This window comes from Oryzias latipes, chromosome 19 (genome assembly GCF_002234675.1).
Source record: "Oryzias latipes chromosome 19, ASM223467v1".
NCBI lineage: Eukaryota > Metazoa > Chordata > Actinopteri > Beloniformes > Adrianichthyidae > Oryzias > Oryzias latipes.
In genome coordinates, this window is record NC_019877.2 from 1,944,630 (window position 1) to 1,972,280 (window position 27,651).

The 27,651-nt window shown below is 43.0% G+C and overlaps 1 protein-coding gene across 2 annotated transcripts; it reads left to right on the forward strand.

Moving 5' to 3' along the window:
* Nucleotides 1-2,634: 2,634 nt before the first annotated feature.
* Nucleotides 2,635-27,432, forward strand: LOC105356527 (protein shisa-9). Of its 2 annotated transcripts, XM_023949674.1 has the most exons (5): nucleotides 2,635-3,302; nucleotides 3,678-4,357; nucleotides 15,932-16,077; nucleotides 22,443-22,556; nucleotides 25,832-27,432. In XM_023949674.1, exons 2-5 carry the CDS (start codon nucleotides 3,723-3,725, stop codon nucleotides 26,335-26,337), a joined length of 1,401 nt encoding a protein of 466 aa, XP_023805442.1. In that variant the 5' UTR covers nucleotides 2,635-3,302; nucleotides 3,678-3,722; the 3' UTR covers nucleotides 26,338-27,432. The 2 variants fall into 2 exon arrangements, with proteins under 2 accessions (XP_023805442.1, XP_011486241.2); XM_011487939.3 differs by lacking the exon at nucleotides 2,635-3,302 and having other exon boundaries at nucleotides 3,353-4,357.
* The last annotated feature ends 219 nt before the right edge of the window (nucleotides 27,433-27,651 follow it).

The following is a 27,651-nucleotide window of genomic DNA, read 5'->3' on the forward strand; positions in this document are numbered from 1 at the left end:
TTTATTGATCCTGACAGTCTCCCTCCGATCATCTTCTGATCTTTCTACAAAGTGTGTCGTTTTGTCAGGAGAATTTCACCTCTGACTGTTGGTGCGGAGCAACCCCGCCGCCTCTCCCCGTCCCCGTTGATGAGAGCTTGGAGCTTGTGGCCAACATGGCACATATTCCACGTGATAAATACTCCTGATTGACAACAATTTGAATAAATGAATACCCATAAAATGCTATTTGAAGCGTAGTTTTCTTTATTTATGTCCTCCATCATCAGAAAAATGCCACAAGCTTCGTCAGAGTGAGTTTTGAACTCAGAGCCTCAACCTTTTCTCAGCTGCCTCACCCTAACATTCATTTTATGTTGACCTCTGTAAGCTAGTGAATCCTGGTTTCTGTCTTTTTCTTTTTCCTTTCCTTCTGTGCCATGAATCCAGCTGACAAACGGTACAAAAGCCTCCAATCCTCTCAAATCAAGCTTTTTTCCTTCTTTTGCCTCTCAGAGCAGCTCCTGTCAGTCAACACTCCTTCTCTCCTCTCCAAGAGTCTATTTTCTGTCTTTTTCTCCTCCCTTTCAACCTTTTTTTTCCCTCCTTTTCCTCAGAGTCACTCCTCCCTCCTCTCTGGTCAACAGCCAGTTTCTTCTCTGCGATCTCTCCCCTTCACCGCTTCCTTCCTCACTTGAGCGTCTTTCTTTTCTGTCCTCCTCCTTCCTGCCCTACATTACCTCTCTTCTTTTCACTCCTTCTGTCCTGCCCCCCTTCAGCATGCAACGCAGCATAAAAGACATCAAAGTCCAGGAACGGTTGGTTTGGCAACTAAAGAGGAAGATTTTTGTTGGAGCAAAGCGAAAAGCCTCGTCGTTCAGTTCAAACCGCAGGTTTCCAGTCAGTCACGCCTTCAGAGCTAGCAGGAGATTAGAAGTTGTGGCATCTCCTGCACAAACTCAATTCAGACAAAAGCTGGAGGAAGACCTCTCTCCTTGAAGAGGGAACCCACACTTTAAGCCGTGTTCAAGGCGGCAGCATGGACCTGGGGAGTCGGGGGGACAGAGGAAGGACAGGTTTGGGAGATTAGAGGATGGGCGGGTGACCTGAGCAGATGTTCCCTGTCCTCTGTCGCATTGAGAATCCTGCGCCGTCACGATTGCAGGGAAGCAGAGTCTTAAGTCATTTGTTGGAGAAATGAACCGATATCTCCACCTCACAGTCTGCGTGGAGGAAGTGCAGAGAAATACTTTTAGTATTTCTTCTGTCACTTCAAAACTTCTGTTTTGTCTCGTAAAAGGCAAAGACCCCGAAGTTTTCCACGAGCGATTACTGGAGAATAGGCAAGAGTCTCAACAACACGATACATATCACAATATGTCAAAGGTTTCTCCCCCTTTGGTCACAAACACAACTGCCACCACGCAATGGGGATCGACAGAACCTTCCAGGTTAGCTACCGCCGCCCGTCATTGGCGTGGTCATCAGTCTGTCGGGGATGACGACCGGGGCAATGGTAACCAAATCGCCGGCCCACAGCCGCTCTGATTGGACGACATGTAAATGTCTCCGGATGGCGCCCGTCCATATCGAGTACCACCCGCTACTCTCTGGAGGGGGTATATAACCCATGTGCTGTCTTAGATGACCCCTCCCTTACATTGACGTGTTCTCCCTAACATGACAAAGGTGGATAAAGGTGGAAAGATTTCATGTAATCCATGGACACCAGTGAAGATCACAAATCATTGAAGAAAAAAGGTTCAGAGCACTGTCTAGTGGGTCTAGATGACCCAACTCCCAATTTTAAAGTGTCTAGGATAGAACAAGGGGTAAAAAGGGGTCCATTTTGCACCGCTGGTCATCTGCAACTCAGGTTTTAAGCATATGTTATAATCTTCTCAAATTTACAAACGTACAGGTTTTTAGACGACGTGCCTCCCAGCGAGGGCAAAGCAGGACAACGAAGGTTCAAGCGGTCCAACCACAGCAGGAGTCTTCATCGGATGAAGAGCGTCAGTGCAGTCCCCTCGTTCATATGCTGGACCCGCGGCGGCCGGGATCGTCAGATTGACGTCTGGTCATCGCTGGGCCCCATGTCAGCCCTCGTCGAGTGCCTGGCTGCTACCGTACGATTAATGAGAACCGGACGGTGGCAGTGGGACAGCGGCAGGGGGTGGATGGAGGGTGGCAGTCTGAAATCAGCCGATTGTAAGAGAATTTTGTGGACCTAGGAGACCCTCCCATCAGTCAATTTCCACTGCTGCCCTTCTGTCACCCCCCTGCCAATGGACTGCCACCGCGCAACCTCCAAATGAGCCCGGACGACCACTGACCGATGTCAAACATTTTTTCTGTTTGTCTGCAGGTGGACGGAGGAGCAGGGAGACTTTGGCCCCGCCCAGCGTATTTTCTGCATCACAAATACTATCTGGTTTTTGTCTGCTCCTGATCCGTCATGAATTGAATAAACAAAGACTTAGAAGCGCAGTTTTACTCTTAAATTCTTTTCTTGATGTCCTCCATCACGAGAAAAAATAAAAACACCCTTTTCCTTGGAGTGGCTCTTCCAACCCCGTTATTCCAAAGGTGATTCTGCTCGCCAACAGTCCTCCTCACGTCAGAACATTTGACAACCAAGTCGTCTTTATGGTACTTTACAAACCTAAAATGTGTTTTTGTGTGTTTCCCACCAGATGTGTCTGTGTTTCCACTAAAATACTCCAAACTGAGGAGGAAAAAAGGCTTAATGGAGGCAACAGGAAGTCCAGAGACAGCCAGGTTCTTATGGGTTCAGCATAAATCAGCAGATCTTTGTTGGACTTTTGTGTTTTTTGGTTCATAACTTTATGAAACATCCACCACAGACTGGGAGATTTTCCTTTTTCACATGTTCCCCGCCTCATGTCCTCCATCCTTCCAGGCGTTTGTGCGCCGAGGATGATGGGAGATGCAGCTGGATGTGACTCCCCCTGCACGCTCTCCCTCTCCTCCCTCCCCGGCGCTGTTGGGAGGTAGAGGAGGACATCTCATTTAGTTTCTAACTGTTGCGGCGCTCGCTGCAGCCCTCTCTCTCTCTCGCTCAGACACAAATCGGCGGCGGAAAATCCTGACCGCAGTTCTGACGGAGCTGCTTTTGAAGAAAAAGGGAGGAAGACGAGGGGAGGTTGTCGTCGTCTGAAGTTCAGAGATGGAGCCGCATGGGGAGAAGATGAAGGTGCGGAGAAATGCTGGGAAGGATTCTGCTCAGTAAAGTTTGTGGATATTTCTGAGAGGAATCCGTTTTTTGTTCTTTTGGGGGGAAAGGAGTGGACGGCTGAGAGGTGAGAACATTTCTGACCACTAAGTCCATTTCTCTTTATTTTCACTTCAAAATAAACTTAGCTCAGTTTTTCTTTAACAAAAATGGTTTCAGTGGTTCTTTTTTTTTTATATTTCCAACGATTGTGACCTTTAAAATTGCCCTCTGTTCCTTATCGATTCCATAGGAATGAAGGATCAATGCAAATGTCACGAGCTTTTAGAGGAGCGTGTTTGGTTAATCCTCCCGCTAACTTACTTCATGACAACCAGAACAGAAACAAAAAGCTTCTTTTGACTGTTTGTTGCTCATCAAAGCATAAAAATATCCTTTTCTCGTCTGTGACCTTCTGTCCGTCGGTAACATCTGTTTCCAAATGTCACCTTCCTGTTTGAAGCCCGCAGGTGAGACGTTGCCGAAAGAGCTCCCCCCCCCCCGAAGCATGGCCGCCGCCATCAACCCTTCACCCTGCCACTTTTTCCTCTTCTTCGTCTTCTCCCATCTGGTTTCCCCTCCAGCTCTCGCTCAGGACGACTCCTCCTCCAAGGTGGCCGTACCAAAGGGCGGCTCCTTCGCCGTCCCCACCGAGCTGAACAACCGGACTTCTGAGGAGACCACGCAGAGCTCTCCCCCAGAGACGGGACTCTCCACTCCCAGCAGTGGGGGAGACGCGGATGACGAAGACCTCCCCCCAGCCGGGGGGACGCGCTGCCAGGGTTACTACGACGTGATGGGCCAATGGGACCCCCCATTCAACTGCAACGCCGGCGTCTTCCTGTACTGCTGCGGGACCTGCTTTTACCGCTTCTGCTGCCAGTTCCGGCAGCAGAGGCTGGACCAGACCATCTGCTCCAACTACGACTCGCCGATCTGGGCCAACACCGGCAAGCCGGTGGCCACCATCACGGAGGGCCAGGCGGACCAGGACCGGGACCGCACCCACCTCATCGTTTACATCATCTGCGGGGTGGTGGCCGTCATGGTGCTGGTGGGCATCTTCACCAAACTGGCCGTGGAGAAGACCCGCGGAGGAAGTGGTCGGGGGGCGGGGCCTCCTCAGCCTGACATCAACACCAGGTTAGGGGCGCGTCCATGTGATCGGATGTTTTCACTCTAGTCTGGTGTCACATGGCATATTCAACCATATTTGAGTTTTTCTTCTATCATTAGACCCTTCTGGTCTCTACAGCTGTGGTCACATGACCCCATATGGGGGGGTTTGACCCGTACGGGTGCTGGGTTGTCTTTGGAGGGTCGTAGAGAGGAGCGGCTGCATTTTAAGAGTAGCGCATGTGTCGTTCGCAGTATATGTGAGGCTCGTACGACCACCTCAAGAGACGTGATGAAAATGGAACGTACCATAGGTGTGCGTGTGGTATTCCTTAGGCTAATGGAAGTTATGGTCTCTAAAGCTGTAGTCACATCACCCCACATAGGGGGAATTGACCTGTTCGGGTGCTGGGTTGTCTTTGGAAGGCTGTGGAGAGGAGTGGCTGCACCCTTAACCCTTGTGCTATCCTAGGCACATTGGGAGTTGGGTCATCTAGACCCACTAGACAGTGCGCTGAACCTTTTTTCTTCAATGATTTGTGATCTTCACTGGTGTCCATGGATTACATGAAATCCTCTCCACCTTTACCCACCTTTGTTGTCATGGATGTAAGGATCGGGTCATTGTGACCCTATAAGGGCTAAGGGGAGCGCAGGTTCCTTTTGTCTCGCAGTTCCTTTTAGGCTCATACGACGTGATGAAAATGAAACCTACCATTGTCGTGGTTTGGTGTTTCATGAAGTATTCGTAAGGCTGGTGGACGTACTGACGTTGCCATTGGACGGCGCCCTTTTGCCACACGCTAGTCGCTGTCGAGGTGCGAGTTCTGGCTCTTTACTGACCGCACGAATGCTCGAGGTGTGCAGGTGGTGCGTAAGTGGCCGTAGGACGCCTGCATGATGTCCACACAAACTATACACCTCTTCAGTTCTTCTGTTATCAGACGGACGTCGAAACATGTCAGGTATGTGGAAAAGACACAACCGTGTCTGACAACAGAAGCCCCTAAGAAGTCAGCTAACAATACAGACACTATGAACTGTATTGAACTTGCACACTGATTGTCTAATTTTATTATTTCTAATAGTCAGGCTGCAGGAAGGTGATGAAATCACTACGACACACCTGCTTCTCACCTGCTTCACCCTGACGTGTTACACGACCTGTTGCCCGCAGCGTGCGTGTAGAAAAAACGTGCAAGAACATTTCATCTCTACAGGTGTTGACTGAGCGTTCTGCGATGTCCGGATCAGGTTCGGCCATTTTTTCATCCCCGGAAAGCTCTGAATGAAAATAAACAATAAAAAAACATCAAAGGTTCAATCGAGGGGAGAAAACGGCTAATAAATACCCGAATAATTGTATTGTTAGAGTGAAAATGATCCTTAAACATATATTTATCTCCTCCTCCTGTCTTTCTCTGCTCCTGTTTCAGTTTATCGTCCTCTTGAGTGTCGTTTAATGAGCTCAAAGCTTGACTCACTGGGCTTTTTCTGCTGCGTCGCAACAACGATTGGGACTTTTTTTTTTACACAAATCAGGACATTGTCCCGGGTTCCTGCAACCTTTGGGAAGCACTTGTGTCCAAATGCAGCAGCTCTTTCCGACCACGACACGCTCTTCTGGTTCCTGCTTTGAATGAAAAACCTTAAACTCACTGATTTGATTCTTCAATACAGAAATATTTTGTAGTCTGATGTTTTTTCCAGCTCTGATGAAACTAGAATCAGCGATGGGTTGGAAAGTGGAGCTCGGCAGATAAAAAGTGGGATTTCCCCGTCGATACATCATGATGTTTGATTGTTATGTAATTTATTCCCAAGGTGAACTCAACTGTGAGTCTATAGACAAACATTTGATCAAATCGAATCACTTTTTCTTTAAAATTTTGTTCACAACTGAAGTTAAATCAGAGAGAGATCAAGGAAAAAACACAAGACTGAGCAAAAACAACAACTATTTTGAGCTACGTTTAATGTTAAGGTTGACTTTTATTTTGTGTAGCTACAGTATCAAGGCCACCACACAAGAACATATGAATTAATATATGAAAATAAAGTCCCAAAAGTGTGAAAGAAACGGTCAATATTTTCTTCCCAGCGACATTTTTCCTTCCTCTAAATCTGTGGGACATTTTCTTCTGCAGAGTTTCCTGTTATGTCTTTTTAATGTCCTTATAGTGACGATAATATGATGCTGATGCTAAAAGACTCAATATTTGTAAAATAGTGATACACAATATTGTTTTTGTTTTGGTTTTGTTGCTATTTATCTTTGTAAACACACTTTTGCCTCATGAATTTATGACTTTAATCTCAGAAATTCTTAATTTATGAATTTATTATTTTATTCTTGTGAAATATTGACACTGTTTTCCCAAAGACGTTCTTCTCGGAAAACGTTTTTTCTGGAAAAATTACGACTTTATGCTCATAAAATGTTACTTTATTTCCTAAAGTTTCTCAAAACAGTCAACAAAACTTTGCTGGTGGTTGTGGGCTTAACCTGTCTGTGTGAAATCGTGAAGATCGCTTGAACAACGTTTTTTTTCCATGTTGAAGGAAAACGTGAACATTCGCCAAAGTACACATTTTCTTTGCCACAAAATAGCTGGCTGTGGCCATCCCATAATGATTTCAAACCTCCTTTGGATATCTATTGGATATCAATAGAGACCTCTACAGTAGATGTGATTATCTGATGGACATCCTTCTGAAGGAATGACGCGCAGGAAATAGCAGCTGTTTCTAAATCCGGTTTTACGATCACATTATTATCAGATATCTGCAGCATCTGCGCCTGAATCTGCGGCGCCGGCCTGAAGGCGCACTGATCGCTTTGCCCCCCTGCAGTGGAGACGCTCGATCTGCCCGTCGTTGTCGGCAGCTGATGCTGCAGCGCTGAAGGAAGCTAAATAAAGAAAATCAGATCCATATGTCCTTGACTGAGAAGGATATGACATGTGACGGTTTCTGTCGGTGACGCCGTCAGGCTCCGTTTTAGGAGTCCCAGACTAAAACTGAGGGCTCAGTCGTGCAGAAAAGGGAGATTTGAAAAAGAGTTGACCTTACAATGACATCACACTGTTCTCTGGCGTTTCTGGGAATCAGGAGCAGACTGCTGGAAAACGTGGTATTTGTGACGTAGAACATGCGCTGGGCGGGGCCACAACCTCCCTGCTCCGCCCCACTTTGATGCATCCACTTGCAGACGACTGGATGCGTGACCCGTATTTTCGGACCATAAGCCGCCCTGGAGTCCAAGTCTCAAAGCTTGTGGACATTTTTGCCAAGACCGATGTGAAGCTCCTCCCACACGTGACGGCAGCGTCATGTGTGGGAGGAGCTTCCGTCAGAAGTTTTTAGCCTTTATTTACTTGGGACCAGCTCTACAAAAGCGTCGGTGATCGCGTCTCCATGTCCGGGTTCATGACATCAGTCAGAGACTCTCCCGGTACGGCGAGCTTCACCGTCTACTGAATGACGGCGCTTTCAGCGGTACTTTCTGTCCCTCTGTGACCCGGTTTGACGACCTGCTGACCCGCTTTAGTCCGAGGAGAGAAAAAAGCAAAAACAAGGATAATAATGTCTAGACGCAAATAAGAAAAATATTCTCAAGTTCAGGAGAACGATCAGATTCTCCTCCATGTTTGTTTTGGACGACGCTTCTTCTTCTGTTGATGCACACAACTATAGTGCCCTCTACAATAGAATAGAATAGAATAGAATAGAATAGAATAGAATAGAATAGAATAGAATAGAATAGAATAGAATAAAATAGAATAGCTTTATTTATAAAGCATCTTTCCCAGAATGAATCACAAAGTGCTTCACAAAAGGAGCATAAAATCATATCAAAACACAAAGAAGTAATAAAATACAATAATAATAATAAAACAAAACACAGTAAAACTTAGTAAAGCACTGAATAAAATCAACTATAAGCTCTCCTGAATAAAAACTTTATGACCTGAGATTTAATACAGTCAACAGAGGCGATCTGACGCAACGACAATGGAGGGAGTTCCAAAGACGAGGAGCAACGGCTTGACATGACAAATCTCCTCTGGACTTAAAGCGGGTTTTTGGAGCGCTTAATAGATTCTGGTTGGATGACCTCAAGGATCGGGCTGAAAAGTTTGGGGTTAAAAGGTCAGATACGTACGTCGGAGCTTGACCATGCAGGGCTCTAAGAACTATTTTAAAATCAATTCCAAATAGCCGACGTAAAGCAGACAACAGAGGAGTGATGCGTGTCCGTTTACTGGTTCCTGTTCCTCATGTGGTTATTATTGGAAAACAACCGCTAAGCCTGGTGGTTAGTGGGAAAATAACGAATATTTATTTGTTTTATAGAATCACATGTAAGTCGCCCCCCTGACCAAAGAAACAGGTTTTATACTCACAAAAATGTGAAAGGTCTTTGTTTTCCTGGTCTGATAGAAATCTGGATCCAAACTGTACGGCTGGACAGCTGCAATACTGCTCACCATTTTTGTTGTTGCACTGGTAATGCTAGGTTGAGGATGTGAGGGGCTGTAGGCTAGCGGGCCTGTAAATAGAGAGCTCTCAGCAACAGTCCCGCCCACAACTCAAAGGTGAATTTCTAATGGAAACCTGCAGGAACTGCCTTAGAAAACGACGCAGGTTTTTAGATTTTGGTTAAAGACTGCACAATCCCACTTGAAAGACCACTAGGGACGCTTTGGAAGTACATTGAAAAATGAACGGCGTGCGCCACGGCCTCCTAACCCCATGCCTGTGGGTGATGCCTGTTTAGAAATCTGAAAACGGTTTCTCTGGATTTGGGCGTGCCGCCATGTTCCACCCTGAATTCCATGCACAGTTTTAGAAATGAGGATCTCTATCATCTCCTTTTTTTTAATCTCCTTCTTTGATTCTAAGGTTAAAGGTCAGAAGCAGCCTTTTCTGTCCTGCTGGCCTGCATTCAATCCTGCATCTTTTCATCTAAAATGTGCTCATGGGCTCTCATCCTCTGCTGCTATGGCGAGGATTAATGCGGCTCGTGCTCCACTGAGACGGATGAGCGTCTCCACAGATTACTGCTGAGATGAAATACACTATTAGACTGTTATTAGCCAAACTGTGTTAGAAAACATGGAGCTGCGTGTGTTTCTTGGATAATCGTTGTTTCTTTTCATTGGTACACGTGTGATCCGCCACTCCGGTCTCCTTCAGCCACACTGAGCTCATTGTGTTTGCATACATCAGACAGCAGGCAGCAGGACGCTGAGAGCGCCGCTCCAGGTCACGCGTGTCACGTCAGATGAAAGGCCCGAACAGCAGACGCGCCGACTTTACACCCAGAGAGTAAAAAAAATAAATAAAACACCAGTGACCTTCACGGATTCAGCCGAGCACGGACGCTCGCTGTGGTTTATGGTTCAATAAAAATAAAAAAAATAACCCAAAAATGATGGTGGTGACATTTAGGAAGCAGGAAACAATGCAGCTAACAAGAGACCGTCATGGAGGAGGAATGGAGATGTGCATAAAGGAAAGCCTGAGGGGGTTTTTATTTCACAACTCAGGTCTGACGAAGCAGAACCACAACCGACACACAAACTGTTCTGCAGAACGGATTCCCGACCGTATGGAACTGTCGCCCCGTCTTTGTCTAGACTGCCCTCACAGGGAGATATGGGGTCGTCAAACCTGCACGGGTCTCTGCAGGAAATATCAAGGTCGTAGACGGCCGGTGAAAATGTTCATTCACATTTTTCACAATTTTCTCTTTTCTAAGGGCGTGCTGCAGGCGACAGGTCGTGGCGAACACGTAGGGCGTACGCAAGGGTGACGCGCAGCCGTGTCGTACTGATTTTTCTTTATTTATCCCCCATAATTCTGCAGACAGTACAAAGAGTCCGGTAGTTCTGTTCACGGGATCCGTGCGCGCTCCTCGCTGCAGCCGCACTGCTAGAAACGAGGAAATCAGACAATCAGTGGATGTTTGTGTGGTCGTCCTATACGGGTACTCACGGGTCACATTGACCCGTGTATGCAGCATTAGGTACGTAAGGAGCCAGGACTTGCACCTTACTGACGAATAGAGTGTGGCATAAGTGCACTTCTATAATCCTTACGAACACGTCACGATGTAAAAATGAATTAACATGAAGTTACTTTTAAGAAGTTCTGAGATTAGTTGATTAAAGCCATTATATTTGCTGTCAAAGCAAAATTTTAGGCAAAATTTAATAACTTTTTTGAACTTAACACAAGAACAAATGATTTTATTCATAAATGTTCCACCTTTTTACGGTTTAAATGACTAACTATGTAAAAATAGTTTGAATTTCAAAATTTAACCATTTGAAACAGAAATGACTCCTGTTGGATAAGAAATTGTAAACAAAATGAGAATCTGTTTCTCTTTAAACAGTTCATTTTGAATGTTTTCTAGCAAAATAAAATCATAAAAAGATTTTTTTTCTGGGTTTTTACCAAAACCTTTTACAAATTAAAAGAATATTGTTTTAAAAAAAAGCTTTAAAGTGTCTGAAAAGTTTCCAGTTTCCTCCCATCACTGGAGAACGTCACAGGAATTTATTTCAAACGTTTTTTAATGTGATCTCCATGAATATTCCTCAGATAATGTAGAGATCTTTAAAACTACGGTGTGATGAGTAAAATAAAATTTTTTTCATTCTCTGTAAGAACTGTCCCTCATTTGCTTTTCCTTCGCTGTTGATCAAAAACATCTTAAGGGCAGAAACTCCACCTAAACTTCTCCTTCAGGCCAGCTTGATGGTTCATTAAAAATGATCAAACCAGACCTGTCCAGGGTGGACAGGGATGACCCACATTGAGAATGAGTGGATGCACATTAATAACAAAAGAGTTCAATCATTGATAAAGGCTGATGATCTGTTCCTGTTCCTGTCAGAGCTCCGGCTCTCCAAAAAACTCCTTCGTCTCTCCACTTTTAACATTTATACCCACACAATGTTCAGGCAGGACTGTCTATCAATTTACCAATAAACTGATTTTGATTGAACGCTAAACTGTTGGAGGTGATGATTAGCAGCAGGTCGTAATGGAAGCTGTTTTTGTAGCAGCTTCTAGCCTTTTAGCTTGTTTATCCAGAAAAGTAACCATAACTCCTTTTTAATGATCAATGCCTTCACAAACGGAAAACACAGTCACAGCAGCCGTACTCTTTAGAGGTAAACCTGTTTTGGTTTTCCAATTATAAGAAAAATTGAACTGATTTGTTTAAAATGGTTTCCGGGATGTTGGGATCTTATTTTGAAATTCTAAAGGAAGTCTTTGAGCTCTTTCCTTTCCTTCCTTCCTTCCGGATTTTTGTAGTTCAAGTTATAAACTCACCAATCAGATGCCTCCTGAAAAGTAGGTGGAGCCAATCTGCTTGATTGACAGATTTTGTGTCAAGCGGTGGGGGTGTGGCCTTCCAGCAGGCACACGCCTCATTGGTGAGGGTTTTTGCCGCTGAAACTCAGTGCGGCCTTGGACCAATCACTGCGTCCTGATGACGTCTGGCTCCAACACGGCGGCGTCCGTATCTCCAAAAAAGATGGCGACTGAGTTGGAGCCATTTTCTGTGGATGACATCACACCAGTCACTGGTCTTCATCCGTTATCGAAGTTTTTAAAGTCACTGCCGTTTTCTGAGGACCAGTCCTGCCAAAAAAAAAAGGGGGGTTGTTTTCTCAGCTTCATGCAGACAGATTCTTCCCGCCGGAGTCCAGACAAAACCTTGAAACACTTTAGCTTTACTTTATAGTCTTACTACAAAAGCGGCGTCTTGGTGCTGAACGGAGAATGACGCAGGACGACAACAAGAACCGCAGCAAGATCCATTCATGGACCGACGGAGGAGTCCAAAAAGAAGATGGACAGACCTGCAGGTGCCTGGACTCGGGTTAGGTCAAAGTTCAAGATCCAGGAAGAGACGTTTGGATAAACATGGATCCACCGAGACGGATATGGGACATCTGGATGATCCACGAAACATCTGGACTGACGTTCTGATGAGACACAACTGTATCTGGAGCAAACCTGCAGCTTTCCTCACAGATAGCATCACAGAGGCAGTCAAACACGGCGGTGGCGGTGTTATGGTTTGGTGTCCATCGGCAGAAGAACTGAATCCTCAAGTTTCAGTTGCCGCTCTGAATCGGCGCCCACCTGCTCTCTCGGGGTCCGTCTGCACACGTTCTGCGCAGACGGACCCCCGCTTGGATCAGATGTGACAGCCCCCACCCCCTCCCGCTGCTGTGCCGTCGTCTCCTCTCACACCTGGTGGACGTGGGTCAGCGCTCGCCGATGGTCGTGGAGGATCGGATTCTACGGCGAAGAAGAACGGAGGACTTGTGCCTCTGAGACGACACATTTCCCTCTTAAAGGAGAGCGTAGACGTTTTTAGAGTAGAAGCTCAACTCATCGGGTTTCCATCTCAGCCTGTTCCTCCTCCTCTCTGCTTTGGTAACATCACAAACTGGAAATGCCTGTTTCATCGTTCTTTTCCACAAATTTTACCCTCTCAGTCCTAACTTTCTCTAAATTTCTGTTGTTGATCTCCGCTGTTGTTTTTCTTGTAGTTTGTTCGCAAAATGAAAAAACCTGAAGGTTGTTCAGCAGATTTTTATTGATTACTTTCACAGAACTTACAGTTATAACTTCCAGATTTTAGATCATTATTTTAAAAATACAAGACACTTAAAGGATGCATGAGAAAGATGAATAAAAACTAGAGAAACTAACTAAAATAGCTGTTTTAATAAATGATAACATATGTCTAACTGAACAGGTGTGCAGCGGTGTGCACCTGTTAGCTTCCTTTTTTTTCTTTGGTGCCTCTTTAGACAAAACTTAAAGGACCAAATATTTTATGTGGTATTTAATGCTGAGATTTATTAAAGACCTTTTAGAAACAAAAATGAAAACATTCAAGCTGCTTTTTTCTCTTTTCGTGATTTTTTCCCCTTACATTTTTAATTTTGTGGAAATAAGTCGTTAAATTTGAGGTTATGAACAACCAGCAACAGTTATGAGACATAATTGTGGAATAACTCCTTTGTTGGAGGTTCACCTGTCAACATTTTGACCTCGTCTTTGCTTCATGCGTTCTGTTTGTTCGTTTTTTGTATATCCATTCACTTTAGATCTTTGTCCTAAAACAGTTTGATCTCAATGTCTTTATAAGAAAGGAGGAAAGCAAGCATTACTACAAAACCCGTTTAAAGTAAATGAATAAAGCAAATTTTAGTTTTAAAAAAAGGTTCAAAAGGCCCCAATTACTACTGAGGGTTAAACTAATACTTGACTTACATTTCAATGAATATAGAAAGTGATTTACACATTTAAGGGGTTTTACAGTTTAGTGTCTGCAGATGAGTAAAGTGAGGCTTTTATGGTGTGACACGTCAGCAGACAGCTGTTCCTGTGCTGCCATGTCTTGTTATTGCATCTGTCGTCATCCGTGGCGGCGAGGCGACTGAACTACACCATCAATAGGGGGGGCAGGTGACCAGAGGATGAAGAGTGATGAAGAGATGCTGACAGAAAGTCATTTTTCTCCTGTTTTGTGTTGAAAATTAGAGGTGATGAAGAGCGTAGAGGCGTTTCTGACAGATGATGCTGAGGGACAACAAAGGGCGTCGCTGTTTGTTTCAAAATAAAAGCCCTGCATTTGTGTTTATTTGTTTTTCAGTGTTTCCACTAAAAATGCCCCAATTATCCATTTATTTTTGCTTTTCAGTTGCAGCTTAATGCCAGTTTATTTGAAATGCGACTCCTGGCTGCAGCTCAGACTCTGCATTGATCTGCATTTCCATCCTAAAACACTTCAACTTTGAATATCTGGGATTTGTTTTGTTTTTTAACCTCAGAATCACATTTACCGTCTGAACAGAAATGTTCAGACACATAATCACCTTAACATTAATTTTTCTTGTCTTTTCTTACCAACTGTGCCAAATCCTTCCCTGTCTTGGCTGCACTTCTGCCCTAAATTCCTTGTGTTTTTAGCAGCGTTTGCTGGAATTTGCATTTCTTCTCTGCCCTGAGGCAGGACCCGTCTTCTTGTCCAAGTACATCCGCCCACTTTCAGTCATCAGTTTGCCTGATTAATGTGCAAAATTCTAAAGAGAACAGTTAAGCTGAATTTTTGTTTATTAGTGTTCAAATGGGGAGTCATAAATTATTGTACTTTCTCTGGTTTGAATGTAAAAAAAATGACTTTTTTCATTATAAAAGCTGTTGAAAACAAATCCAAAGAGGGAAATTGTGGAAAAAGCTTTTTTAAAATGTGTTTTATTGGAAATAAACAATAAACAAAGTTCAAAAATCGAGATTTAGACTCAAAGCTGTAAAAAACTACAAAAACTTGCATCCTTCAGTGTCCTAACTAAGATTTAGGAGCAACTGCTCTCCCAGATTGCCAAAAAAGCAAGAAAAACTGGTAAATTTGGAGGATTATGAACCAATTTGTGCCCCACCTGCTCATCCTTTAAAGCTCCTGATTTTCCACCACTTTTGTCTATTCAACGCTGATCCAGCTGCACGCAACGTCCTCTTAGCCACCAAGAAAAGCCGGGATAAAGCCTCACCACAGATCCAGGCGGCAGAGCCTGCAAGGCCTGCAGATCCAGAAGACAGGTGCAGGTCTGACTGCAGATTGAAGTTACACATCTGAAAGTCTGTGAGCCAAAGGGAAAGAGCGGGACACCTGAGGCCATTGAAGGAAAACCGAGAGGAGCAGGCTGGAGAAACGAAGGAGAAGGAGCATCCTGTTGTGGATCATCTAAGACATTTAAGGTTCTGTAGCTTCAGCTTCACTAATTTGTGAAGAAGTTCAGACTCTAACTTTTGGAAAAGCTGTGTTGCATCTCTGAGCCCAAAGGTCACACAGTCGTCCACGTTTTAGTTTTTAGTCCCCCGACGTGACAAACGGGAGGCGCCGCAGGAGGCGCCCTGACAGGAGCTTCATCACTCCTCCACACTCCTGGTCAGAGAAGTGGCTGAGTGTGAACACGCCGCCTCCGGCTGACGCGCCGGTTGTGCTCCTGTGTGCAGTTTGTGTGTCCATGTTTGTGATGCTGAGATGTTTTTTTAACAAAAGAATCTTTGAATTTATTCAATTATCATAAACATTAGGCCAGAATCCACTATAAATCTTTTATTTCTCATTGTTAACCCTTGTGCTATCCTATGACCCCCCCCCCCCCCCCCCCCCCCTTACATTGACGTGTTCTCCCTACCATGACAAAGGTGGATAAAGGTGGAAAGATTTCATGATTTCCATGGACACCAGTGAAGATCACAAATAATTGAAGAAAAAAGGTTCAGAGCACTGTCTAGTGGGTCTAGATGACCCAACTCCCAATGTTAAAGTGCCTAGGACAGCACAAGGGTTAAATTGTTGTGAACATTTGAACACAGAGCTGCTCTCATAGCTGCAGCTTTTTTGCTCATTTTGCAGGCGTTTGGATAAAAACTGAAGAGTTCCTTTCAAACGGGACAGTTCGACCCGTTTGTGTCGCAGGTTCCTGCTTCTTTTCGGCAGCTTCACTCCGCCAAACGACCAAACCGTCTGTGTGCGTTTGCTGTGATCTTCAGGATACTGACGGACCTCCTGAAGCAGCAGGGAAGTGAAGCCAGCTCCTTGGAGAACACCATGAGCAGCTCCCCCGGCGGCGGCGGCGGCGGCGGTGGCGGCAGAGGAGCCAACGGCGTTTCGACCAGGATGCTGCGCAGCAGAAGTGGTGAGAGCAAAAACCATCTCTGCTGTTTACAGAACCCCTGGATTTCCCACAAACATTCTCTTTTGGCCCCAAATTATACTTGGAAGATTTGGGAATTAAAGGTATATAGTGTCTGTTTTATAATAAACTTTTAGATAAAGCTCATTTTTTTTATTCAAACTGTCATATATACCTGACACAAACCTAAATGCATAAAATGAAATCTTTTACAGAACTTCTTGTTAAATTTTGAGACAGTTTGAGACATAAAAATGTCTGTTTGAAGCTTGAATGAATAGTTGCCTCTAATCTTTGGTTTGTTTGTAACATTTATTATATCCAGGGAGAATTTTCTGGATAATCAAACTGCTTCCACCAAATCTTCTAGTAAATGTTGAAAAATAGAAGGAAGAAAACAAGGAGCGGTGTTGTATGGCTACCCGCCCCCGCCGGCCTCTTTTTAACCCGCCCCTCAGTGGCTAAGCAGCTGTTACTTGCCCCTCACTTCCCCCCTTCTGCCCCTGCCACCCTGGTCAGAGCTGCATGGGACAAATTCATGAAAAAAATCACTTTTTTATCAAAGTAATGGCTTTTCTGTTGGTTTTATCTCCATAGCAACCATTTTATTTTTTGGTTGCCTAGGGATGACGAACAGGTGGATGTCATTTTCAGAAGAATCGGCAAAAGTACATTTTTGAATTTCCTCGGCAACAGGGGTTTTTGATAACCACACCCATATTTCTGAAATGATCCTATCATATCACCGTTTTGTTCAACTTGAAGAAGGCGACGATTCATGTATTAAATTTTCACACTATTCCGGTATAAACTGTGCGAGCAACAGCAAAATGCGACTTCTGCGAGCTCGCCACGCTAACCTCCCACAAAAATCGTCGTGTAAATCGAACATTTTATCCCAAGTATCTCTGCAATGAGGCTGGAGGAGACCATTGATTATAATCCCTAAGAGGACTTTTAGTCTGTAGAAAGTCCTACATTTTTGAAAAAATTCAAGAAAATTCTTTCCAAGGTCAAAGGTCAACAAAAGTTCGGTTGTGGTTGTCGACTTTACCTGCTGCCGTTTGGGGAAATTTTGCTTAAAAGTTGCTCAAAGTTTTTTCCATACTGTGTAAAAAAAAATAATCAAATTTTTTAATTTTTTGTTCTGGTTATGACCAGAACAACTATTAATTTAATGTTATTTTAAATGTTAAATGTTGTTTTAAATTGCCTCTTTTATTTATTTATCTTCAGTTGTGCTGCTCTTCTGCACCCTCCATGTCCCAGAAGTAAAACCAGATATCGACCGACTGTCTCAATCCGACCCGGTGCTCGTTTTTGCCTCGTTGAAGTCAAGACGCACGTTTTTTGCCCCTTCAAACTATCCTGCGACTCTTCACCAGATCGCTCCCTGAAATTTGTTTTGGTCTCGTTATGGTTCAAAGCGAAAACACAACCTGACGTCTCGCCTGGTGAATCACCTCCTTCTGTCCCAGATCTTCATCTGAAGTCTGCGCCTGTCACTGAAATATGTTTGTGACGTCTTCAGCCTGACGGATTTGTGAACGGGTTCAGACTGAACGCGGGTGGAGCCGTCGGTCTACAGAAAAGCCAGACCAGGATTTGTTGTGGTGGAGAACATTGATGGAAAAGGTTCAGAGAAAACACTTTATTGAACTGTTTCCAGTCTCACTTTGAAGCTTTGGAGCTCTGATTCAGCTGTTCCACAAACATCTTCACTTTTATCAGTTAATAGGAGGTCAGCAGGACACTTTCACACTGAGCTGGTAGGTCCACACCCCTGAAACTCTGGTGGATTTATTCCAGTGGGAATGCTGATAGACCATGGACGAGATCAAAGAAGGGATTGTTAGGAGATTCTTGAACAAGTTTTGTCTGTGAATATTAGGGGTGTTGGAAAAAATAGTTTCAGCGATATATCGCAATATTTCATTTGGCGATACTCGTATCGATTCAAAATGCTGCAAGGATGGTATTTATTTAATCACGTATGAGCCTCCTTCAGTGTCTGACTCTTGTTTTCCACTTAAACCTCCAACCGCTAGTTGGCAGCTGACCGACTGACCGACCAACCGAGCGACAGACTGGCTGAAAAACCAACCAACTGACCAACCAACCGACCAACAGACCTACTCACCAACCAACCAACTGACCATGCGACCGACTCAGCAACAAACCGACCAATAGACCTACTCACCAACCAACCAACCGACCGACTCAGCAACCAACCGACCAACAGACCAATAGATCTACTCACAAACCGACCGACAGACTGACTGACCAACCAACACGCCGTCAAGCTAACTGACCGACAGATCTACTCACTAACCAACCAACTGATCATGCGACCGACTCAGCAACCAACCGACCAACAGACCTACTCACCAACCAACCAACTGACCAATAGATCTACTCACAAACCGACCGACAGACTGACCGACCAACCAACACGCCGTCAAGCTAACTGACCGACAGACTCACTCTCAGCAGACCCACTCACCAACAGACCAACCGACTGACCCACAGATCTACTCACCAACCGACCGACTGACCAACCAACCGAGCGACAGACTGAGCGACAGACCGACCAGCAGACGCCCCCCCTCCCAACCAATCAATCCAACAACCAATCGCCAACTGACAGACTGAACAACTGAACTAATCGCCGACCCACAAAGCGACAGCCCCACTCACCGCTGGACTAACCCAACCAACCAGTCCAACTGATCAACCAAACGACAAGTGACTTACTTTGATGAACCCGAGGGAAGTTGTATGGTCTGCTGAAACCACACATAAGATTTAAAAAATGGATAAAGTATCCATTTTAAATAGATAAAAGCAGTTAAAAAAAGTAATAATACATAGGAGTTTGAGGTAAAGTCCTTAAAAATCTGTTTAACATATGTAAATAACAGCAAAGAGAGCAGCCAATCACCGAGGATGCCCTTCTGACGGGCAAAGGCAGAGAAGGGGGGGGGTCCAGTTGATGCTGGAGAAGAGTGACGGGTAGAAGAAGGACAGGAGCTTCAGGCAGATGTTAAAGCTGACCGGTCTCCTCAGGAAATACCTTCTGTTCTGTTCTGTTCTGACCCTTTCTGCGTGTCTGAGGGAACCAGTCCAACATAAGTGCATGTAAACATCCTGCTGTGTTGTGACGTTTGTTCACAAGAAAACTCACAACCTCATTTTTTTCAGAAATCAAAGTTTCTCAACGCAAATAGATCCGTCATTTTAAGGCTCTTCCAGAGAGATTAGAACTTAAGAAGACAGGAGGTAAATATTTACTCTGAAAGCCTCCAACAAAGATGACTCACAGCCGAGGGAGGAGAGCTGCAAGCAAAAAGCAAAAAGCAAAAAGCGCTGACCTACTTCTCAAACTCCAGAAGAATTGTGACCCACTAACAAATGGCTCTTCCCAGCTGCAGGCGCTTGTCTTTAAGGTTGTCCTCCACGTTCAGCTCCTCCCTGCTGTGTAAAGGAATGACCGCGGTCATGAAGGTACAGAAAAAACCCAGAACGTCTGCTGCGTTCAGGCAGACAAATGTCAAAACTCGCTCCTCATGCTGCGGCGTCCAACAGCAGAGACGCACGTCAAAGCTCAGACACGGGAGGAAAACCTTAAAAGTTCTGTTTTCACCTGTCTGAGGTTGAAATCTAAAGAATGATTTTATAATGCTTCATTTCTGGCTCTAAGCAAAGAACATTTGACCATTTTATATTTTCTTTTTTGAGCTCAAAACAAAAAAAAAATAGATGAAAACCCAACTAAAACTGTTTGTTTAGACATCATTTTGAACCCAAAATGACTAATTAGTACTCAGAAGTTCTCAAATGATCTTTCAAATAAACGTCTATTTTGAAAAAGCTAAATTATTTTCTGTCATTTTCCAAGGGCATCAGCAAAAATGAACCAAAAGTCCCTCAAATCAACAACATCAACAAAAATCACACTAGAGAATTCATTTTTAATTGGAAGTATCATAAATGTCGTTTAGATGTTAAATCAAACCCATTTACACTAACTAATCAAATCAAATGATTTTTTAATGATTTTAATTTTTTTTAATGGTCTTTGATTTATTATTTACTTTTCTAATATTGAAAATACGTCTTAATTCGAAATACAAATAACAAATCTACCAGGAACAGGACAAAGGGAGTTTTTAAATAATTTCTACTCAGGATGTTTGAATTCTTGAAGTCTGAAGGAAAAATCAAAAGGAAAAATAGGTAAATGTAAATGTGGTTTATACCACCTTCACTCCTCCTTCAGTCAGAACTTCATCCTGACTTTCAGCATCTTTTTCAAACTGTTTGTATGTATGTTTGTAAAACATCTTCATCTTCTTAATATCAAATATGAAAATCCTTATATTCAGTGTAAATAATGTGTGTTTTTAGGTGCAAATGTGTCTATTAAAAGTAAATAATAATGTCTTGTGGATAATATCATTTTATTTTATTTGTTTTCGAATCAATTTATGACATAATGTGTTAAACTGATTTAATATAGTTGCGTTTTTATTGTCTTTTTCCTTTGTTATTGCTAAAAGTACTTACGATAAAACAAATTAATGATCACAAATCAATCAATTACGAGAAAGAAAGTACTTTCACTTCCTGTTTCAAAAGGTACAAACCTTAAAAAAAACAAGAAATGATCCGTTTGGACGACAGCCGACAAAGCAAAGAGCAAAGTTTCACAGCGAAAATGGTTATTTATGAATTTTATAATCACATCAGTGGAGATTTGTGTCACATTTCTCTGATTTCTAAACAACATGAAGGTCCATCTGTCATTTTCAAACATGCTTTTATTCTGTTTTTATTCATCTTTGTGATGAATTGAGTAGAAAACCTAACATCAACGGTTCAAACAGCCGAATTAGTTTCTGCTGGAAACAACCTGTTTTTTTTTGGACATTAGTGTGTCCCGGTGGACATCAGGGGACGCGTCTACTCATCCCTGCGGTGCACAGCCAGTGCAGCACATGGATGCATCGGTGGAGCTCATTAATGCTAGAAGCCGGGGCTTCTCTTTCTCCCGGTTTGTTCCATTGTCTCCATTATTTTAGTGTGTGACGGACGGCCGCCTTCATCTCTGCAGACGTCTCCACCTTTAAATTCATGTCGATCACGAGTTTATTTGGTGTTTGCTGCACTGAGAAAACATTTGAGCAAACTGGATGTTGGGTCTGACGCCGGTTTTGTGTTAAACAGGTCTTCTGCTACAAAACGGAGTATTAGGGACTATAACGAGAAAAAAATGACAAATAAAGTCATACAATTATAAGAAAAAGGACTAAAAATTTTACAAGAGTAAAGTTGTAAAATTATAAGAGAAAAGATTAAATTTAAAGGGACTAAAGCCGCATAAAGATGAGAAAAAGTCAAAATTTTATTAGACTAAAGTTGTAAAAGTATAAAAAAGTCACATTTTTTTAAACATTAAAGTTATTCAATAATGTTATTATTAAAATCCAGATTTTAGGAGAATAAAGTCTTTAAAATATGTTGCACAATTATGAATAAATGTTTCAATTTTTCAGGGAAAAGGTTGTAAATTTAAGCTTAAAAATGTTAGTTCTACATGGAAAAAGTTTATTTAAGTTCTATTTATCATTTATCATGTTTCAACTGTTTAATTTATGCTTCAGAGGAACTTTATTTTCATAAAATTACAACTTTATTTTCAGAAGACCAGACGTTTTAGTAATGCAACCTTTTAAATAATAAATTTACCATTTTATTCTTGCAAAATTTTACATCTTTCCAATTTCTTTGTCATAAATTTAGGACCATTTTTCTTGATATTTGCCCTAATAATCCGTCATATTCCTGCAAAAAAAAAAACCAATCTGAACCTTCCATTAAATTATAAAGACATGAGACAAAAATGTGTTTCAATAGAAAAAAATGACCTTTGTGATTCTGAACACAGATGAAGGCAGATGCAAAGATGAAAACTCAGATTTAAACTTGTGATAACAACCAGAGTTTATCACAATTTTGCCTAATTTCAGTTTTCCTCTTGAAGTTCACCAAACATTTGGGGTAATTCTGAGAATGGAAGAGAATAAAGAGGATCTTCAGCAGAATGACGGCATCAGGACTTGGAGAAGTCTAAACCTTTTTCAGACTAAATCTTTTCTCTTGCGAGGAAAAAGTTGATTCTGTAAAAAAAAAAAAAAGTCCCAGTCATCAAGCCGTTTGACACTCAAGAGACCTACGGAGATGAGAGGAATTTAAATTCAAGATCATTTAAATCGAGCCCGGGTCTTCCAGCATCTTTGGAGCAAACAGAACCTAGAGGGGGAAACACCAAATCTGAGCCAAACTCACATCTGTCCCTTTTTTTCCAGAACAGTACCAGCTGAATAACTCCGCCTACGGGCAGATTGGACAAGGGCTTCCACATCCACAGAGCAACCACAGCACCCTGGGGCTGGGCAAGTACACCTCCCTCAAAGCTGTGGGTAAGTCTCACATCACAAGACCGCCATGACCCCAACCGACACAGCGACCTTTGGGGGACCGGAGGGCGGCGCCACGCACCCCGCCAGGTCACAAAGGGGTTGTGAAATACTCTGATAGTCGGTTCTAATGATTCCACTTTTTGGACCATTTTCTACTAAAGTACTTGGACCCTTTTCAGTCTAAATCATGTTTCTACACTTTATGATGACATCTTTTCTTAATATTATACTTATTTAAAAACTTTATCTGTTGTCCCTGAACAGCCGCCATTTTTGCACACACTGTACAGATGGAAACTGAAAAAAGTGAGAAAAGTTGTGGGTTTTTTCCCGTGTAATTTACACAGTTGTGTACCAAATGAGCCACGTTTAAACCACAGAAGAAGAACGAATAAACCATGCAAAGAACACATAAACAAATCCGGTCCAACGTTAGTAAGGAGGCATTTCTGTAGCATCATTAAAAATAAAAGTCAATACCAGAAATGCTTTTTCATTTTGAAAATGATAAAGCACTTCTTGTATTGACTTTTATTTTTAATGATGCTACAGAAAAGCTTCCATACATTTGTGCACCAATGACGTCATTTGAATGTGATGCGTGCGCCGTATACGCGATATAAAGTTATGCATCGGTGGTACATAGGTTCGACACACGTGGAACGGATGTGGAAAGCCACAAACTCTCGCAAAAATTATATAATAAGATTTACGTAATAATTGCATATAAACTTTGCAAAATACGCTTAACTGCGTAATTCTCACCCGAACAAAAATTGTGAACCGCTGAAAACTGAATTCACGTCGGCCAAAACCTCATCGGACATCTGCAAACATTGACGAACCCAAAAACACGTATGAATGCGTAGATCACGCATGTATCAGGGAAGACTGAAACTTCATACGTGGAAAATGTGCAAAATGGAAATGTAACACGGTTAACAATGACAGTAAGGATGCAGATTAGTACAGTTTTCATTCAAAATTTAACTTAAAGGTTCAAAAAAAAAGTTATTAGCTTTAAAATTTTAGACAAACATCATGAGAATTATGACTCATTTCCCTCTTGGAATAAATCCTTAGAACATTTATTGGAGGGTCACTTTTTCTTTTTTTTTTACTTTTTCTTTACTTTATTTTCTGTATCTATACATTTTTCTTAAATCTATATTCTTTAGATCTCTGTTATAAAATGTGAAAACTGTTTAATTTAATTTTTTTTTTAGAAAAAATAGCATTTGCCACTCTGTATTAAGATTCTTTTGCACAATTTTAGGCTTATTACATAATATAATAAAAAATACATGTGAGTTTTTACATCAAAGGATGAGAATAAGGATAACATTTTTGTCATGTGTCTTTTTTTATAACATAAAGGTCACATGACAAAAAAAATAAAATAAAAAACTCCTATCAGGAATATTTGAAGCATGTTTCTTGTTTCCAGAAAAAAGGTTGTTTGTTTTCCAAATAGGAGGTTTTGTATTTTGACCATAAATGTCCAAAATAGGAAGTTGGGGTTGCACAAAAAAACAGATTTAAAGGTCAATTGTTGTGGTAAAAAAAACCTTCAAAAAGGCCCCAAAATGCAACAGATTTAAATCTGTTTTTAAATATTCCTCATAAAAGATAATTAGTTAGATAAATAACGGGGAAAAAGAGCTTCTGGAACAAGAACTTGCACTAAATAAATGTGATGGACGGACAAGAACCATGACAGACGAGGTTATTGTAAATGTGGGTGATGTCACCGGCCTCAGGGTGAATTTAAATAACGCCATTCACGCCAAGCATTCATGTCTCACGTTCGCAGACCGCCACGCACGCCACTCTTCCGTCTCAGGTGGAGTGTATTTATAAGTCGTCTTTGTTGTGTCTAATGATGACCTTCACCTCCATCGTTCCTCCGCCTTAGTCTCCGCCCCTCAGAGAAACCCAGAGGAGCTTTGAACTCCAAGGCATTTCCAAAAACACTCAGATCCGCAGCCTTCCTCTTTGATCTTCCTCTTCCTCCTGACTCCACTCTGGAAGCGGAGGTACGATGGAGCGAGTGTGTGACTCAGACGCTCCTGCGGTGACTGTGTTTGCTCATGGACACTTCAGTTCAGGCCGCTTCCACGTGTGACTCAGATCTGCATCCGACTGTGACAAATTCAGCACGACTGATGTCCAAAACGAGCAAATGACGGAAGTTTTGAAGCTGCTGGAACCCAGAAACGTCTCCATTTTAACCAGATTCCTGACACAACTGACCGCTGTACGGTCATTTTAAAGAATGGTTCGCTCCGAAAAGGACTTTATGATCCAGACTTCATGGATGGATGAGGTCAGGATTACTGCAGAGTATTAGGAAGCACTTTTCATACATCCAGTCTGTATTAAGTGATATACATTAAAAGAAAAAAAACCTTTTTCAATTTGACCCAACAACAAAGTTAATTAAATACTTTTGAGGTTTTTTTGTTCATTTTGGGAAGCAGCAATTAACAGCAGCCAGAAACTTATATAAAAATAGAAAAATATAATAATAAAAATGAGGGGCCAAATGTGACCCTGTGGGTTCTGCAGGGTTAATAACCAAATGCAAAGAAAAAACCTTGAAAATGAGCACATAAAATGATGGAAACATCTGGTGAATAAATCTTAATCCTTTCCTTTAATAACATGAACAGACTCTGTAGTCCTGGGGACTTAGAAGAGGCTAAAGACCTAAAAACTGAATGAAGTTTTGGTTCTACAGTCTGATCAGACTGTAAAGTCTTTTCAGATGGATGTGGGAAAAAAACACCAATAAAGTAAACTTTGAAAACACAGGGACCCCATGCAGCCGTTTTTAAGAATGAGTTCCCGTCCTCTGGTCCTCACGTGCACACATGCATCCTCGTGCAGGACAGGTTTCTAACAGGTTAGAAGCATTTAGGGAAAGAAATTATGCTTAAAACATCAATTATGTCCGACGTTTGAATGTGTGTCACATGCTCGATCGATTTTATGTCTTTCTGATGCCGTTGAAGCAAAATAAACTTTTAACGTTGTTTTATTCTCTTGGAAGTCAATAGAAAAGCTTTAGAAATGTTAGATGTAGGAGAGGAATATGGAGAGACTGAGAAGTTACACAATCTGATGAAATGTTTCTGCTTTTTGTTCATGAAGCGACAGAAATGGGAGAAAGTTTCCTGAAGTTCCGTTTTTTTTTTATCAGCAGCCCACGTGGTTCCGGTCTGCGGTTCCATACCGGATCTCACCGTCCTCTGTCCGTTTGTGTGTCTGTGCAGCTGAAACTGCGTCCCGCAGCCACTACAAGAGCTTCCCGGTCATGGACTTCTCCCAGTACCAGCACGCTCCCGCCTTCCAGCCGGTGCAGCCCAAAGAGAAGTCCTACATCCACCAGCCCCTACCGGCGCACCCCGACTTCCACAGCCCGCTCTCCATCTCCATCCCCTCCAGCAACCTGGAGCAGTGCCGCCTCCCCAAGACCACCACGCACCCCTTCATCTCCAGCTCGGCCTTCAAAGCCTGGGAGGCGACGGACCGCCACGTCCACAGGCAGACCTCCGTCCCCGCAAACAACTCCTCGTCCCTGCACGGCTCCCGGAGACACGGCCACTCGACGCGGCGGCAGCGGAGCATAGAGGACACGCCGGAGGTCTTCAACCAGCCCTACGGGGGGGCCTACAGAGGAGCCGGGCAGGGGCAGCCCGTCCAACACCAGCCTTCGTATTACCGCAACGCCAGGCAGAAGAGCTACTCCACCCACAGTGCAACCGAGGTGACCGTGTGACCGCCTCGGAGACCACGTCCTGCTGCGGCGGTCGGCGCCGAACCTCCAGCGGGACACTATACTCAACAAACCGAGAGGCACGGGCGTTTCAACACTCACTCCTGCCCTCCTCAAAGGTCACCCGGGCTTCACACTCCACCAAAGCGGTTCCACGCCTGCAGACGAGACGGTGGAGTTCTTAGAAGGGAGAGCGTGGATTTGTCCGTGTTCACGTGACAAGGTCATCTATCTCCGAGCGGAGGTCAAACGCCACGCTTTACTACGGCTCACAATGTTCCAACAATTCAACATGGCCGACGTTTTCTTCATCCTCTGATGACGGATCGGCTTCAGAAAAGTCCAAATATTTTCAAGTGACTTGATGAGTGACCCCTAAGATATTGGTTTTAGTTGTATTTGACGAGAATTTTGAAAGACGTCTTTAGTGATCCGTCTCTGATCGGATCAGAAAAGTCACATTCTCATTGGTTTCCTGATTTTCCTGACCTTTAGAAAATAAATTGGCAAAACACACTAAAATAGATTTAAAGATCGTTAAATGTGTTTGCGTAAAACAGCTGTGTTTAAATAAAGTTAAACACTTTCAGAAACTTTCCAAAGAAAGAACTTTATTCGGCACCTTTGTTTTTGACCTCTTCAAGTCTTACAGTGTCAACAAATTGAACATTTGAAGCCTAAAAGCAAAAAATGTGGATCATTTTTACCTTCAACGTGTCGACACAAATGAGGGAACAATAAAGTTTTGTTCAAACTTTGGTGAAAACAAAGAGTGCAGCGGTGTGAGCGTCACTTTTCTGAAAGTATCTCACTCAACCACTTGTGCTTGAACAGCTACTTCCTGTTCACACAATCTGGATCCAAACAAGAATTTATTCACATTTGGTGTTTGTAAAGCATCAAAATCCTCTCGAGTCAAAGAAACAAATCCAGCAGCTGAACAGAATGAAAAGAAAAACAACAAACTGTTTTGTGAAGTCGTCTTCATTCTGATGCTTAGCAATTTCTCAAGCAGAACCAGAGTCCAGGAAATCGATTACCAGGACTGATTAGAGCCAAAGAGGACAGGAAAGATACAAAAAAAACAGCAAAAAAAAACACTGGAACATCTGTTCTAAGACAAAAAAATGAGATAAACTAGCAGATGCACCAATAACAAAAAAAAAGTAAAGAAACCTGTGTCGTTTTCTAAGACATTGTGTCTGCAGAGCGGCAGGAGTTAATTAGAAACCCAGCCCCCTCTTCCAGTCACCCATAGCTTGGAGCTTTTTATGTATACCCCCTCTCCTGCTAGCTTACGGCCCCTCACACTCCCAA

Excerpts from the sequence above, each read along its gene's own strand:
- LOC105356527 (XM_011487939.3), top strand. The coding sequence starts at position 3,657 with ATGTCACCTTCCTGTTTGAAGCCCGCAGGTGAGACGTTGCCGAAAGAG. Across the intron at positions 16,078-22,442 it reads GATGCTGCGCAGCAGAAGTG|AACAGTACCAGCTGAATAAC; the intron begins GTGAGAGCAAAA and ends CTTTTTTTCCAG. Across the intron at positions 22,557-25,831 it reads CACCTCCCTCAAAGCTGTGG|CTGAAACTGCGTCCCGCAGC; the intron begins GTAAGTCTCACA and ends GTGTCTGTGCAG.